Source organism: Rhea americana, unplaced genomic scaffold (genome assembly GCF_003343005.1).
Source record: "Rhea americana isolate MKP2758 unplaced genomic scaffold, rheAme1 scaffold_2, whole genome shotgun sequence".
Classification (NCBI taxonomy): domain Eukaryota; kingdom Metazoa; phylum Chordata; class Aves; order Rheiformes; family Rheidae; genus Rhea; species Rhea americana.
In genome coordinates this window covers 702088-717875 of record NW_028186149.1, presented here as the reverse complement: position 1 = coordinate 717875, position 15788 = coordinate 702088, and the positions used below count along the sequence as shown (strand labels likewise).

Sequence of the window (15788 nt, the reverse complement as noted above, 5' to 3'; positions counted from 1 at the left end):
AGCTTTTCCAGCCAAAGGACAGAATGAAGGACAGCCAAACAAAGGGAGTTAACTAAGGAGATGCTAGAAAGTGATGCTTCCACTTTGCAAAGTCATCGAAGTGCACATCTGCACCATTTTCTCTGGATTAAGATGTTGTCAGCTGGCATTTATTTATGTCTGTCTTTTTGAAAGGCCCTAGGAGAGCCAGGAAAAGGTTCCTCAGGGTTCTGACAGAAATGAGACGAGATGGAGTTGCTGTCAGCACATCACCACCTTTGCAGCCCACTGCTTCTCAGGGGGTTTACACATGTTGGTTAGAAATAAAGACAGAACAGAAACAAACCCAGTATCGTCACACTGCTAACGTCCCACACTACCTTCTAATTGCTCACAGACAGATTTCCACATTTTGTCCTTTATAAAGGTACTTCAGAATGAAGGATACATTAGAGCCCTTTCCTATATCCCAGTCTGAGGTTATTCATTTTACTCTAACATGTCTTTTCTGAATTGYTCTTTCATACCTTTTTCTATCAGTCTGATTTAATCATTATGGAAGGAAAGAAAAAAAAATGGTTCTGTGGTCAGAGACTTCAAAGATGCATAGATGAGCCTGAGGCATTCATTAGTTCAGATCTGACATGGAAAGCACGGAACACTAACGTGAATGTGAAAAACAGAATAACAGAGAGCCCTAGATGTACTCTACAACCAAAACAAGAAACTGTTATCAAACAGTAGCCCTCTTCCTGTGTCCCACAAGTTGGCAAGTAAAACCTTGAATGGTTATCCAAATCACAGGAAGGCTCAGGCWACCTGCAGCTGGGAGGAATCTGCTGCAGTCTAAGACTGACAGATGGCAAACAAAAGTAAAAGGTGGCCCAAGAAAAGTAGAACTGTAACCAGCTTTGGTCAGCACTGGATTTGCCAGGAAATATTACATTTTCATGGAACAGAATCAAGCAATGAATAAAAGCTTTTCTCAGAATTACTGAATGGTGAGGTTGGAAGGGACCTCTGCAGATTGCCTGGTCCAAATCCCCTGCTCAGGGCATCATCAGCTAGAGAAGGTTGTCCAAGACCATGCCCACTTTGAATATATCCAAAGATAAAAACTGCAGCAGGCAACCTGTTCCAGTGTTTGACCATCCTTAGAGTAAACAAGTTTTTTCTTATGCTTAATCTGAATTCTTGTTTTTCAATTTGTGCCCATTGCTTCTCATCCTGAGCATGGCTAAGGAGAGTCTGGCTCTGCCTTCTTTATTCCCTCCCATCAAGTATTCACACACATGGATAAGATCCCCCCCGGAAGGCCCTCTTTTCTCCAGGCTGAACAGTCCAGTGCTCTCAGCCTCTCCTTGTTATGTCAGATGCTCCAGTCTCTTAATCATGCTAGTGGCCCTTCCTCGGACCTGTCCCAGTATGTTTCGGTGAAGTCACCATAATAAAATAGGGGAATGTTAGCTGTGATTTAACATCAGTAATCAGGATACATGCCACATCATACTTAAAAAGACTCACCCAGGCTTTCTCCTTTAGCCATACCCAGAGTATGAGAGCACAAGATACTGATTCTCTGTCAGTAAATATAAGAGGAAAGAACTGCAATATTTGAGTACTGAGAAATGGAAAGAAAGAAAGATAGACCAGAATTCAGACACATGCCTAACAATTTTGGGTGCAAGTCTGGTGTCAAGGAGCAGATGTCCTGAAAGTCATGAAACACAGTCCTTCCCAAAAYGAAGCACATTTGAATTCCAAAACCACATCAAAATTTGCACAGATGAAACAACTGTATCTGACTGGTAATGAGATAAAAAACAAATGTGCTAATACAGATCTAGAAGAAGTGAGAAAAGAAAGGCTGAAAATCAACCTTTCAAAGATTATGGAGTTTATGGGATTACAACCATCCCAGCAGTTCTGATTTGCTTATGTAGGTGGTGAATAACGCATAAATGTTTACCCTGGACTGAACCAGAACGCAAACAAGGCAGCCAATTAAAGAAGGAGGAGTACCAAAGCAGAATGAAAAACACACCAGTGAGGATTAAACATCTTTTCAGAAAAATCATTGATAATGTTCACGAGACAACAAACTCACTCTTCTCTTCCAATGCTATGCTGGACAACAGCCAGCACTGTTTGTTGGAAACCAACAGTGTAGAAAAAGTGCACAGTTGTGGAACATAACTTGTCAGAGGCCCTGCAGCATAGGTGTAGTACTCCTGTTGATGCACTCTATATATTTTACTTTAAGAAAAAAGTGAGAACACAGCAACGTACTGTGTTTTAAACATGAGGTGCAGATTGAGATTCACCAAATACCTGATCAGTAGTAGCTAAGACCTCACATCTTTCCATTGTAGATTTTTAGAAAATGCTTTCGTTGCAAGAGCCAGATATACGTAGCTTGAAGATCTGTCATTAGCCAGTTACAGCCTTATTAACAGAGAGACAGCTCCACTCCAAATGGAAGTTCTTGGTTTTGAAATCCACATCACCACCGTGAAGACCCTTGAAATTTGGTGTATTACAAAGGAGGAATATTTCTCTAGCAGCATTTTACACCAAATCCAGCATGTTTAGGTCATCAGAGGGCAAGAAAACAATTTAAATATGACAAATTGTGGGTGAGTATGATAAAAAGACCATAACTGTAGGAGAACATAGAATTGCCAATTCCAGTAATATTTTTGGGGGGAAATTAGGGGCAAATGCTGTCTTTGAATAAAGATGTGTGCAAATCCCTGAGGATGAAAAAGAAACAGGATCTCTTGCATTGCTTTGCTTCATATTATTTTCTAAAGATGGCCCAGCCTTGGAATTTCTGTAAGTGAATATCAAAAGTGAAATTCCATCTACAATAAAAAAAACCTGCATACATCTCAGTGAGYAGCAATTAAAGGAGTTATCAGTTACAAGCTGCCAGCCAGGCCTTTTTCTCATTTTGATGTATACATCATTTGTGCAAAACAGAACCTGGTATTTAGACATTAAATATCATTTTCTCATGCTGCAAACAGCTATCATGGTACAACAAAAAACACTAGTAGAAATCAATTCAAAGTGGAAAAAAATGACACTGGTTAAATGTCAGCCATAAAATCATCATGAAAAATTTCCGAGTGCCCTTTCAGCAGCAGAGCCATCACTGAATCAAAATAGCTTGCTTTACAGCACTCTAGACTGCTAAACACTGCCTCTCAATTTCTAAGTAGCTTGCAAAGCACTGACCTTGTGGTTTTTCTCAATCATCAGAACATCTTCTCAAAGCATCAGGTCCTTGGACTGAGTCACAGCAACACTAACCTCACCAGATACCCTCAGGAACAGACTGGCCTCATTTAATGTTCCTTCTCTATGTGTCAGTACATTTGTACACAAAGAAAATCTACATGAACAGAGAATGTGGGATCACAGCTGAGGGAASGCAGAATTTCTTTCTTGAGAGGTTTTTGTACAGACATTGTCTCTTACCAGGCTTTAAATTACTTTTTAAGAACTGACCCCCCCCCCACTAAAAACCCTGTGTTCTGGTTCCCCTGAACAGGAACCTGCATGACTTCTAGCTCAAAGGAACCTCCAGAAATGACRAATGAAGCATTTTAGGAGAATTCAAAATGGACATGAGTAAGATTTTCAAAATAATCCAAGTTACACTGGAGCCCAATTCTCCCCAAACGTCAACATCAGGTTGCTAGGGACATCTCGTGGCTAAGTTGCTTTGCCGCTTTTGAAACTTCACTTCTTGCGCAAGGTAAGATACCGCAGAGAGCACATCCAGCTTCCATCCTCCAGGATTAACACCCACCACTGTTAAATAATCGTTTTCAGGACCCTGAATTTTCACTAGTCTCTGTGCCATTGTGAGGACACAGCAGTTTTGGATCCACTGTACTCTACAAACTGGATGAGAGCGTGCTGTCATCTTTTATCTCAGAGTAGGAACCATTATTCTTATTGTAACAAACAACAATTCAATCTAGTTAGATGATTAATTTTCTGGAAAAGAAGAGTGGGCTCTTTCTGATGTATATCCAGAGCCCCTCCGGATGGCTTTGAGCACCAGYGCAGGGATGTCTGCCTTGTGGCTCATCGATTCTTGTAGCTGGTAACAGTCACCTTGCAGCACATGTACACAGTTAAGCAAAGGGGCTGTAAACCAGCTGCAAAGCCTGGCCCAACATCTCTTTCCAGCACATCTCTTTCCATCTCTTTTTTCATTCACTGCTTACACTGTCAGGGAGCCATTGCATCCTGCAAGAAGAACTATTTGAGTCCAAAAATGAGACAGGTACATCTAGGAATATAAATGCAGTATAATCAGGTGACTTCTTTGAAATACAAGACAGCAGGACATGATTCAGTTTTGGGCCAACTCTTCTTTTAGTTTCTAACACTTAAAAATCTTCACAACAAAAACACTGGTCTCAAATCCCACATGGTAGATTAAGTTAGTTGTTTGCTTTGTCGTCTTCATCATAGAAAGCAAACTGGAGGTCTATGATATTGCTTATCATCACTGACAAATTAATATTTGCACAGTGAAATTACATACACAGTTATTTGATGAGTTCATTACAAATTCAGTTTTGTCTTTTAAATAGAATTTCTTTGGTACAGGATAGGAAACATAATTGGATTTTAAACAAAAGGATTAATCAGTAGCTAACACCTGTTGATAGTAAAAGACTGACCCCTGCCTAACTGGCCTAAAAAGATCATCTTAACATTTTTTTTTTTTCATCAGCAGTCATTTTCATGGAGATTTTTTACAGTACTAAATGTTAAATTACTGCTTCATTTACTCTGTTTTACAGGACAGATTTAACCTTTGTAAGTAATTCTCTCATCTGCTCCGTAGAACTATCTGCAGCAGGTCTACATGGCTGTTTTCTTCACCCAGCCAAAGAAAGATGCTACCATGAGATTTTTACAGGTTTCCAGGCACATGATCTCCAGTCAGAATGGACTGGACTACTCTTCATTCCAATTTAATTACCTAGTAATCTCCAGCAGCTGCATATATGATGAAGTCAGTGCATATGCCTGTAAGGTTAAATGTGCTCCATACCATCGTGATAATCTAGTTCCCTGTAAATTCTTACACGGAACATGGGAAAACAGCACTACAAACCACTAAGTTTATGGCCTGGTCAGTGGTTTGTGCCATGTATCAGAATTGCTATTTCAGTAGTAAGTGATGTTTTTATGTAGAAATTATGCACTGAGAATTTATTGCTGTACAATAAGGCAGACAGCAAAAACATGCAAACTCTGCACCTAATCTGATCTACCAACATTAATGATTTGATTCTGCCACATCAAGATTCATCCCTGCAAGGAATTCTTCACAGCAAGATCTATTTAACAGCTCCATTACCGATTCATTAATATCTTTGTTGAACACAGAGTCAAAGTTTCCATTCACACAGGTCTCATTTCCATTTTCCATTCGAAAACTACTCATTAAGTCCTGGATCCACTTCAGTTCCTCGGAAAGTTCTCGACTTAGAGACTCGTACTGACACTGCAGATCAGTGTATTTCCCAGTTATGCCTGTAAGACTAGTGCCTACAGTCTTGATATCATCTTGCAGATGTCTTTTCAGGGATTCAATTTTACGGTATTCATACTTCAGCTGAGACAGCTTGTGCCTCACACTTTCATTCTCCTCTTTATACCAAGCTTCCTTCTCATCATAAATGGAAACCAGAGCATTGATGTCCTCTTGTAAGGAATCATGGGACACAGCCAAAGCGCTGAAACCCCGTTCCATAAGTGAAATGTCTTCTACTACTTGGGCAAAGCGCTCAAAGTTGACATAGGTATTATTGGGAGGCATACTTGAATGACATTTTATGGTGTACTCCCTTAGCCGTTTAGTCTTCAACTGCGTGTTCTCAACTTTCTTGTTTTCTTGGACTTTTGTTTCTTCTTTCAGCTTCAGATAGAGGAACCAATATTACTGAACACTTACAAGACAGGGCAGTAATTCAAACTCTACACATCAAAGGATGCAGCCTGAATTTCCACAACACTGGGAGATTCTTTGCTCCCACAGATTTTTCTTCATGCATTAGATTAAAAGAAAATAAAAAACTAATGTGATGAGCAATGTGCATTCCAATGTGCTAAGTGTGAATAAAAGGTTCCAGTTCATTTTTATGTTATTTTTTTTAGCAGTTAAAAGCCTCAAAACTATCAATCTTGAAAACACTCCACTTAATGCTTTCTGCAATGCAGAGCAAAAACTGAATTTCAAACATCCTCATTAGTCATGCTGAGATTAGCCAAATCTGTTTTCAGTAAGAGATTTATCCACAAAAGCAAGCAATGTTTAGGATGAAAAAAAAAAAACATACACACACATAAATGCAAGCAAATCAACACGCTTGGTACAACAACTGTATTTTTCCACAYTGGCTGCGGTCAACTTTCAAATCAAGAAAAGCACTACACCAAAGATGTGGTATATGTCCATGCAAATAGAGAAGAAGGATGGAAAAATGCAAAGCTCAATCTAATATAGGATCCTGTATGTGCAACAAATGGCAAAGCTTTTCCCCCCTCTTTTTGAGAATTATGGTAGTAAAAGAAGTCATGATTAAGGTTTGTACAAATCCAAAGATTTAGTCAGACTCGACTGCTTTATTTTAAGTGAATCTTTCTGAGACTCCTAGAGGCTCTAAACATCGAGATCAATTTTCCATTTAACACACCAATAACAATGGGAACACTATCTTTGCTTTGCTCATGGATAAAAGCAAGATCTGCTTCTCTATTTGGTCTTACCGTTATCCATGGGTGAGACAGAGCTTCCTGAATTGTAAGCCGTTTCCTACAAAAAAACACAGATTTGAGTAAGAAATACCTTGTACACACGTCCACTGACCCAGACTTCTTCCAGGCTTTGTATGAACAATAAAGCATTCATCAAGATAATGCCAGAACTAGTTCTCAAAATCCAGAGTTACGTCTCTTGATAAGGCATGTTATTTGTGCGCAGTTCAGTAAAAACCTATCCTCCCTCTACTCAATTTTAATTCCTAAAGGCAGAGTCAAAATCTGCCTATTTTTGCACACCTCTCTATAAAAAAAATGATAAAACATTGCTTTATTTATTCTGCAAGCTTTGAGAATAAATACTTTCTATGCACCCTTAATCTCACCGTCTCTGAATCAAGGCATACAGTATTAATTACATCAAGTGTCTTTCAGAGTATGTTATTATATCAACCCTGGAGCTACCATATCCTGAAAGCAACATTTCTGAGTAGTTCAAACCTAATCCTCATGAACTGCTGCAGTTTGTGAACAGCACCCTCTATTAGCATTGACAATCAAAGGCAGAAGCCCAGCATTGTGCAGGGACTAGCTTCGAATATAGGAAAAATATCAATATTCCTGACATGCCACTTCTGAAAAGGAGGTTGCTGGACCTGTGCAAACTTCTCATCAAACCCCCTCCTACTCCAACCTACTCTAAGGCTTGAGGCTTGCAGGAATCTTGGCTGAACAGCTTGCCTGTTTCTTCCTGACACTCCTAATATCTATTTTCTTCTCTAATGAAGCCATTAGAATGAACTACAATGGCCTCACTACCCTTCAGGAACAACAGGGCATGGGGAATGAGATGTTATTTCTGCATGCACTTTATTAAAAGCAAGAAAGAAACTTAAGATCTGTGGTTCTCAGGAACTGGGAATAAAGTTCTACATACCTATCACACACGTTCTAGATGATCTTAGCAGAAGCAAACATAGTCCCCTATGAGGGCACACACAGACTTTTCCGCCCTTGCAGCACTGGGGCCATATTTTGTCACCTCCTTGCAAGTAGTCCATGATAAGCCGTGAAGTACTGGAGTGATAGTTACCCAGAACTTGATATTTTGCACACTAGAGATTTTGTACACCATTTTCAGTCCTCCATCTACCCACTGTTATAGTGGTTTGAGTCAGGGGAGAATTGAGTCCTGAAACTGAAATTTAACTGAGCAGATTTTGGTTGCAAGAGCTAGAAGTTGCTTCTCATTCTCCTATCTATTCTGACTGCRGTTCCAAAAGGAGAAAAAAAAAACATTTCTCAGCAGCTCTACTCTCCAGCAAGCCTGGCTGCAGGGCTCTGCTCTGTGGAGCTTCACTTATGATGATGACCTGCAGCTTAGCAGTAACATAGTGGAGATGGGGAGAGAGCACACACACATGTGCATGCATGAATGTACACAGAGAGTGAGATCTCAACAAGCATCTAAGACTAACAGGGTTAGTCTTGGCCTCTATATTCTTAGTCACACATTTTAGCTGATACCTTCATAGGAGTTGTTAGAGAAATGGAAAACAAACAAATAAATAAATAAWGCTTCTCAGTGTGAAAAACATGCAATCAGTTGAAAATACAGGTTATTATATACTTGCCATCATAGGCGGTATTACAGTATATTCAATATAACAGACTCTTTCAGGAGTAACATGATCCAGACATGCTCCTCAGTAATGATCTACCTCTTTCAGCACCTCTCCTGCCCTCCCTTTCTGTCTGTTTAGAGCATAAACTTTCTGGGGATAGGGACTGAGTCTTCTTGCAGGACCAAGTTTGAATGGGGTCTCTGTTTTGGTTAGGGCCTACATCTATCAAAAATTCACCAGAAATCAAATAGAAAAACAACAAGGACAGGAACAAAACCACAAATGCATAGCACAAATAGAAAGAAAAATAAAACAGAGGAAATATCCTGTGCATAGTGGCAGCTTGAGAACCACCAGTTGTGAGGGGGTTTTTTTGTTTTTTTGTTTTTTTGTTTTTTTTAACTTTTTTAAGATTTTTTTTTTTAGTTCAATATTTATCTTTCTTCCTCCTACACCTGATTTCTTACCACGGACACATTAACTCCAAGATGGCAGAGCTTGGCTTCTAAGAAACAGCAAATAGCAACTATTTAAGCTTCAAATAGAAAGTCCACTGCAAAGGTGAGTGTCAGGTTTTGGCATACTCAGAGAATGCTGGCACAGAGCTATTTTTAGGGCTTCTGGATGCAGCAGTTCCCTAGGGGCGCAGCAGAACTTTGTCTCCTATCTTGATCTTGAATGACAATACACACCACAGTGAAAGCTTTGCAGATTACTCAGCAGGCTCCATTTCAGAGAGCTACATAAGAGGCAGAGGACTCTGAGTTTTCCCTTACCGTGTATCTTTCACCAGGAGTTTCCGGATAAAATCTTTTGCTAGGTCACTGGTATTGCTGAAAAATTCTTCATCAAATTCATAATTCACAGCTGTGATGTTGGCAAGCGTTTCCTGTTTAGTTTCTCCAAGGAAAGGTGATGCACCACTAAGCCTAAATAAGCCAGAAAAAAAAGAATTAATGGGAAAAATAAACAGCAGAGGTCCTCTAATGCAATTACTACGGCTGTGTAATGTTCTCTCTGGACATTTGTGGATCTCTGTGATGGAGCAGCRAAGCCACTTGGGAAAAAAACAGGCCCAGTTTTGGCTCACTATACTTGTGCTTATGAGTCAGACTCATCCTGAAAGTCTCCAGTGCAGCACTGTGTGCCCACACAGAGAGAAATGCAGAGATTCTCCCACCCTCAGTGTCTCATAGAAGCCATCACCAATCAAAGTAGCAAAAGCTTCAGCTGAGGAGAGGCTCTGTCCCTGTGACCCACAAGCACTGCCAGATAAAAGGTTCTACCAAGTCAAGCAGATGAAATGGTGTATCTATAGATTTTCCTTGGGTAGGAGAAATCCTACTGCTTTTCTCCCTACAGATTTACTGACTTCTGGGCACAGTGGGTTCAGCCCAAAAGAGCTCCTCAGATGGAACCACAATGCAATATGCGATGGGGAAATCAGACGTGTGGCCTTGCCTCAAATGCTGTGGGAGAGGTAGGGGGAAACTTGGTTAAAAGGAGCCCACAAACAAAGAAAGGGACAGTAAGCTCCAGCCGTTCCTGAACAATGCAAAATTTCATTCAACTGACACTCTGCTCCAGCTGCAAGGGTATAATGCAGACATCATCATAACAAAATGGCATTCAGCAGTCTTTATTTAGACAGATAAAGCTTTCATCCTGCTTTGCTTATCTCTCAACTGTGACTGATGTCCTTCATCTTGGATGACTATTTACCTTTGCTCCATAAAACTCCAGTTTCAGTGCAGACTCCTGCAGACTCCTCCTGCCCTGCCATCCCTTTCCTCCCTCCCTCAGCCCACAGGAATGCTGACTTGCAAAGTCTGCTTTACAGGAAATGTTATTTTTACCACGGAAATTGATCTCATCCTTCTTTAAAACCTTCAGGTCTGCTATTATTCTTATCTACTGTGTCTAAGCTTTGATAACATAGCTWCAAGATGCAGCAGGCTCAAACTCTTGGGATGTAAACTGAGGGTTCAAATACTAAACTGCTTGCTTACGTGATCCTGATCAAAAGACTTTTTACCCTGTCTGTATTGCCATGTTGACTGGATATTTGGGGCTAAGCATAAAATAGGATGGGAGCCCCTCGGCCATTCAGCCCAGTCTCCAGCTGCCACAAGTGGGTCTTATCCACAGAACAACCACCTGAGTGCAGAAGCTGTTTCCTCTCCCCCCAGCCACACAAGGATGCAAGCTGCAGGCACAGTAAGGCACTGAGTGAGGTGCTTTCAGCTGTCTTTGACAAAGTAAATTCACCCCATAAGCCACAGTCAATCTCATTGCTTAACAGGTTTTACTTACTCTCCCTTGAGTGTTTGCTCCATTTCTGTTAACCACAGAGAAGTTCTGAGAACTGTCAAATGGAGGAGTCTCAAATCCTAACGTCTGACCTAAGCGGCTTTTGGCCTACCCTGACTCTGTGCCTGTAAACCTGTCTCTGCCCAACAGCAGGCCTCCGTGATAAAGGCTTCGCGCTCGCACTCCAACCCAGTGAATCACTCTTCCAGCTACTGGTTTAAGGACTTGTAAGCACTTTGATCTCTACACCTGATGATGGCATCCACTTGAACGCTACCATGTTTCCTGAAATATATATCTTTATACACAYCCCAGTTATTCAGAATTCAGGATTCTTTGAAAAGCAATAAAATTAACAGGCAGTACTACTTAAGGCATAAAAATTTCTATTAYATGCCATACCACCTAAGCAGACCCCGCCTCTCACAAAGAGCATGCTTTTTTTTTTTCATGTTCTTTTTAGAGAGGGATTACTTTTAAGCTTACTTACCATAATAATCTTTACTAGCCAACTAGGTAAAATAGATCTACGGTACTGGCTACAGTACAGATCCGTTCACTTCATTACTGTGCCTCCGGAACAGAACTCTACCGCAACAGAAAAAAACTCTTGAAAGTGCTTGGACATCCATGCCTCACTGTAATCACAGGGTAAGAACTCCAACCTGCTGCTCTTCRACTCCCAAGTGTTCTTCCCATCATTTATGAACATCCATAAACAGCAGTTTACAGAGTTTAATGTTCTGTCAAGTACATGTGTCACTGATGACACAGACTGCTGATGTCTTTACCTGAGGTTGGGCTCATCCAGTATCTCCTGTATTTTTTCTGCACCACACAACAGAAGGGACTTCACTGCACTGAGACTGTTGGGCTCTAAGCTGTGGGCACTGCCTGAGGGTGGATGTAATTGCACTCTGTTTATTTTCCACACTGGGAAAGCAATCCCTCCCCTTTAAACCCCTTTACCTGTRCTGAGCCCAGTGCTGCGTAATGCAAAATTCCCTCTAATAGTAGCGGGCACCTTCTCTAAGGTTGGCAGCATGKTAGCCCTGAGCAGCAGCAGAGCCCCGGGGCAGGAGCACCAGGGTGAGCCACTTCCAGCCGCCGGCTGATTCCCCATTTCGTGGACCATCTTGGCCGCCCTTCTCTGATCCCATTTCTGCTTAAATTTCCCTTTYTGAATATGAGTGACCAGATTTATACCTAATCATCTAGACTGCTGCCTTCTACAAGCAAATTGCAACTTCCCTGCTTTCACYAGAAATACCTCACCTGGTAAATGTTAATACTACATTTTCTATTTCTACTGTCTCAACACAAAGGTGGCTTATAACCATTCTATGACCAACTAATAAATACTCTTGAGCTTTTCATTCTGTGTCATTTCTAGCTGATGAGCTCCCTAAGAAGCAGAMATGCCCAGTGATGCCAGTGAGATTTGCTTTTTGACTGTCCATAATGCCCTCAACTTCATTTACCTCTTTTCATTTAAATTTGAAAAGGCTGTAGAAKGTAATTTGCCCACTAGACAAGCCACCATCCACACCTTGTGTGCATCTCCTTTCTTACATGACTGAAGGGAAAGGCTGTGTTTTATAAATGCAATAGAGCTTTAGGAGCACTTCTACAGGAGAGAATCTACTATTGTACTTACAGTATGTAGGTGATGACTCCTATACTCCTAAAAAACAAAGGAGGAGACTAATTACAGGTGTTTTATATCACAGGTATTCTTTTTATGCATGCAACATGAAAAAGACAATAGCAACTGCTAGACTGGCAGAAGGGCCATGATTTTAGATGACTGCTAATATCTTTTTTGAAAAAAAAAGAATGGTGTTTCAGTGGAAAAAATGTGACTTTCACATATAAATTCAAGTGATATGGATATTTGGGGTCAAATGTATAAAAATGTATTTTTATACATTTCTACTAAGGCAAGTTATTAGCTTTAGTCATTGTGCACAACAGAAATACAAATAATAGAAGAAAAGATATTTTATTTGGGGTGACCTCCTTCAGCTGCCTTCTCTGCAGATTAGATTAGTACGCAGGTCTGCTCTGCATGCAGTGTAAGGCTGTCACAGGCGTTGCAGGAACAYGTTGTCTTTTAAGAGTGCTCAACTGCAGTGGGCAGTGGCACATTGTTAACTCTTTAATTGCCATCATTAATRGTTTTCACTGTAATTTGGCAAAAGTTAAATACTTATCTTTTTCTCATAAAGAATGCATAAAAACAGAAAGAACTGACAACTAACTACTGCATTTAAGGTGCTTTTTTCTTAATTCTTTGTGATAGAATATATTTTACTCAGAGTAAACTGGGAAAAACTAACAGTAGAGCCACACGCAAGAAGAAGCTAAGAACTTACCACATATCTGCAGCTAATCCAAGTGGTTCATAGTTTACTATTTCTGGAGCTGTAAGAGATATTTAATCAAACATCAGCAACTAAAGAAAAGAAAAAAATAACTGTAGCAGGCTGAATGAGTGGCAGGTCAAGAATTACCTCTGTTGAGAGAGAGAGAGAGAGAGAAGAGAGAGAGAGAGAGAGAGAGAAGAGAGAGAGAGAGAGAAATAGGTATAGGAGCACTTGCTGTTTATAATTCTGATAGGAATCAAGTTCCAAGTGTTCGCAAGAGATCACACAGAGTAACATGGAGCRTAAYGCAACYCAAGAATAATTGTCAGGCAGCTATACACTAACTACAGTACAAACCATRCCTGCAATAACAAATGACTTCACCTAACAAGGATACCATTATTCCTAAGAATCTAAGTTTTGTCCTGTTTTTTGTTTTGTTTTCAGAATGACATTTAACTGGTGCCACTAAAGCTAGTTTCTACCAGCCAGTTAGAAACAGCCCTCAGGCAAGAAATTGAAGTTACATGCCAACCTAGGTTGCTATCCACATTAAACCATATTATCTTTAGGGAAACACCTTCTGGTTGAGAAACATCCCCACGTAAGTCTGCATGTAGGAGAAAAGACCAAGGCAAGGTACTCCGATGAGAAAATGTGTCTGTGGCAGTGCTGAAACAGTATGAGTACATGTAACAGTGTGCTTCACTGGAATATGATTTACAAAAAACAAACAATCAAAAAAAAACCCCAAACCCTCAAACTCCTAACTAAAAGGATAAAAAGGAGCAGGATTAACCAAAATCCAATCTAGGCAGACTAGAATTATGATCAGGAAGAAGCAAAGAGAGAACCAGGTGGAAAAATATAAGGGGTGTTGAAGGTTTTGTACTCAGCAGGTATGCAGTGGGAAGCAGYTTTATCTAGAAAGCAGTAACAGTGATATTCACGTAATTATGAACCCATGTACTCCAATGCAGAGAACTTACTTGCCTCAGACAACAGGTAGAAAATTAGAATTTATTCTGAAATTATGTGTCTCAATATTTATTTGGCAGCAAGCTACTCTCACAAGACCATCAGGTCTTGTTTATAGAAAGCATCTTTCTCCTGTTCCAGAAAAAGAAYGTGACCCTCTAGATTTAGGTCACATTAATAAATAGGAGATAGAAACAGCTACTTCAGGAGATGAAAACTACTCCTATGCCTGGCTTCTTGATTTGGGAAAGGTGTCTCACCTTTCTCATGGAACTTGCAATACAAACCAAAGGAGTCGATTGCTCACTCACCTACAAATTCTGGAGTCCCAAAAATGTTTTTAAATTCAACACCATCTTCTATTTTGTGAGCCAGGCCAAAGTCAATGAGTTTGATGTGTGGAATAGGGATATTCTTGTCTAGAAGCATAATGTTTTCAGGCTGAAAAATAATAAAACATAGGTATTTGTTATTATAGTATCTTGGGAAAGTAACAGATCTAGGCCTAGAGTTCGCAGATCTTTCTTTCCTCATGTATACAACACTGTAAAACAAGAACATGCCTGTGCCTAACCAYATACAATTCACTGTTTTGATGAAGGGATGACAGCTGTGAAAGGTGATGTTACTGAAAGGACAAGAACTGGAGAGCAGCRAAACAAATCTGTAAGCTTCAGGCCTAACAAAAGTAATACTTTCCTCCCATTATTGTCTTTATTATTATCCCATATAAAATCTCCCTCTCTCTATCTTCCCGWTAGCACTTCTAGGCTTATTTTGTTAGTGATAGCTGTTGCCAGGTTGCAGCCAAGATAACCTTGTTTTCACAGTGAGACAGAAGTTATTCACACAACTGTATGTACTTGCTTGACTTGACAGAATATGTCACTAGACTATTTGCTCAGCAGCATGGTGATATAATATGAAGTGAAAGCTTAGTATATCTTGTCCCCCCCCTAAAACAGAAAATACACCCCTGTCCTGAAGGGTCTTCTTGGAAGGAGATGTCACACCCTGACACCTGCATTTGCCTGATTTCAGGATTTGCATCCCAGTAGGGGCATTCCTACCAACAGCTCATGGGCACTGGAAACAGAGCAAATACCTGGTGCAGAGACAGACTGCCACTGCTTGATCCCAGGGAGAGTTGCACCACTGAATATTTTGGCTGACAACAATCTTGCTGATGTATTCATAGAATTTATACCGAGAAACCTCACTATTTCTGCTCAGCTGCTCCTACTATGTTATCATTCTATTGGAAAATATCTCAGAAAATGGTTCTTGAGGGATTCTGGACACATCTGAATCTGTTTAGAGAGAGAAAATACTTTCCCGTATGAGACTAAATTCACAGTTTCRACAACAAGGGCAAGAAAGATCCGGGATTTGCTATCTGAATAGTCCTGAAAATTGGAAGAAGTTGGAATTAGAGATCCTGGCTCATGTATGATAACAAGTTGTTAAAACAACAACTAGTAGCATTTCCCACAACAGTGTAGGGAAAAGCACTGAGCCGAAGTGCTTATTTGACCATGAGCCAGCAACGTGCCCTTGCGGCCAAGAAAGCCAATGGTCTCCTGGGGTGCATTAGGAAGAGTGTTGCCAGCAGGTCAAGGGAGGTGATGCTGCCCCTCTGCTCAGCCCTGGGGATGCCTCATCTCGAGTACTGCGTCCAGTTCTGGGCTCCCCAGTACAAGAGAGACATGGAGCTACTGGAGAGAGTCCAGCGTAGGGC

The 15788-nt window shown here is 40.5% G+C and overlaps 1 protein-coding gene across 12 annotated transcripts in view; it reads right to left on the bottom strand.

The window, feature by feature from the left end:
- DAPK2 (death associated protein kinase 2) overlaps positions 1-15788 on the bottom strand; it is a 57707-nt gene that overhangs the window by 1750 nt on the left and 40169 nt on the right. For 11 of the 12 annotated variants that reach the window (XM_085303246.1, XM_085303251.1, XM_085303248.1 and 8 more), the window contains 6 exons: positions 14362-14491; positions 13082-13130; positions 12364-12390; positions 9173-9325; positions 6781-6826; positions 4348-5929 (listed from right to left, as the gene is read on the bottom strand). In XM_085303246.1, coding sequence (XP_085159372.1) covers positions 5288-5929; positions 6781-6826; positions 9173-9325; positions 12364-12390; positions 13082-13130; positions 14362-14491 — 1047 coding nt within the window. In that variant the 3' untranslated portion in view covers positions 4348-5287. Of the gene's footprint in view, positions 1-4347; positions 5930-6780; positions 6827-9172; positions 9326-12363; positions 12391-13081; positions 13131-14361; positions 14492-15788 lie in introns of those variants that run through there. The other variant, XM_085303253.1, reaches the window with a different exon arrangement.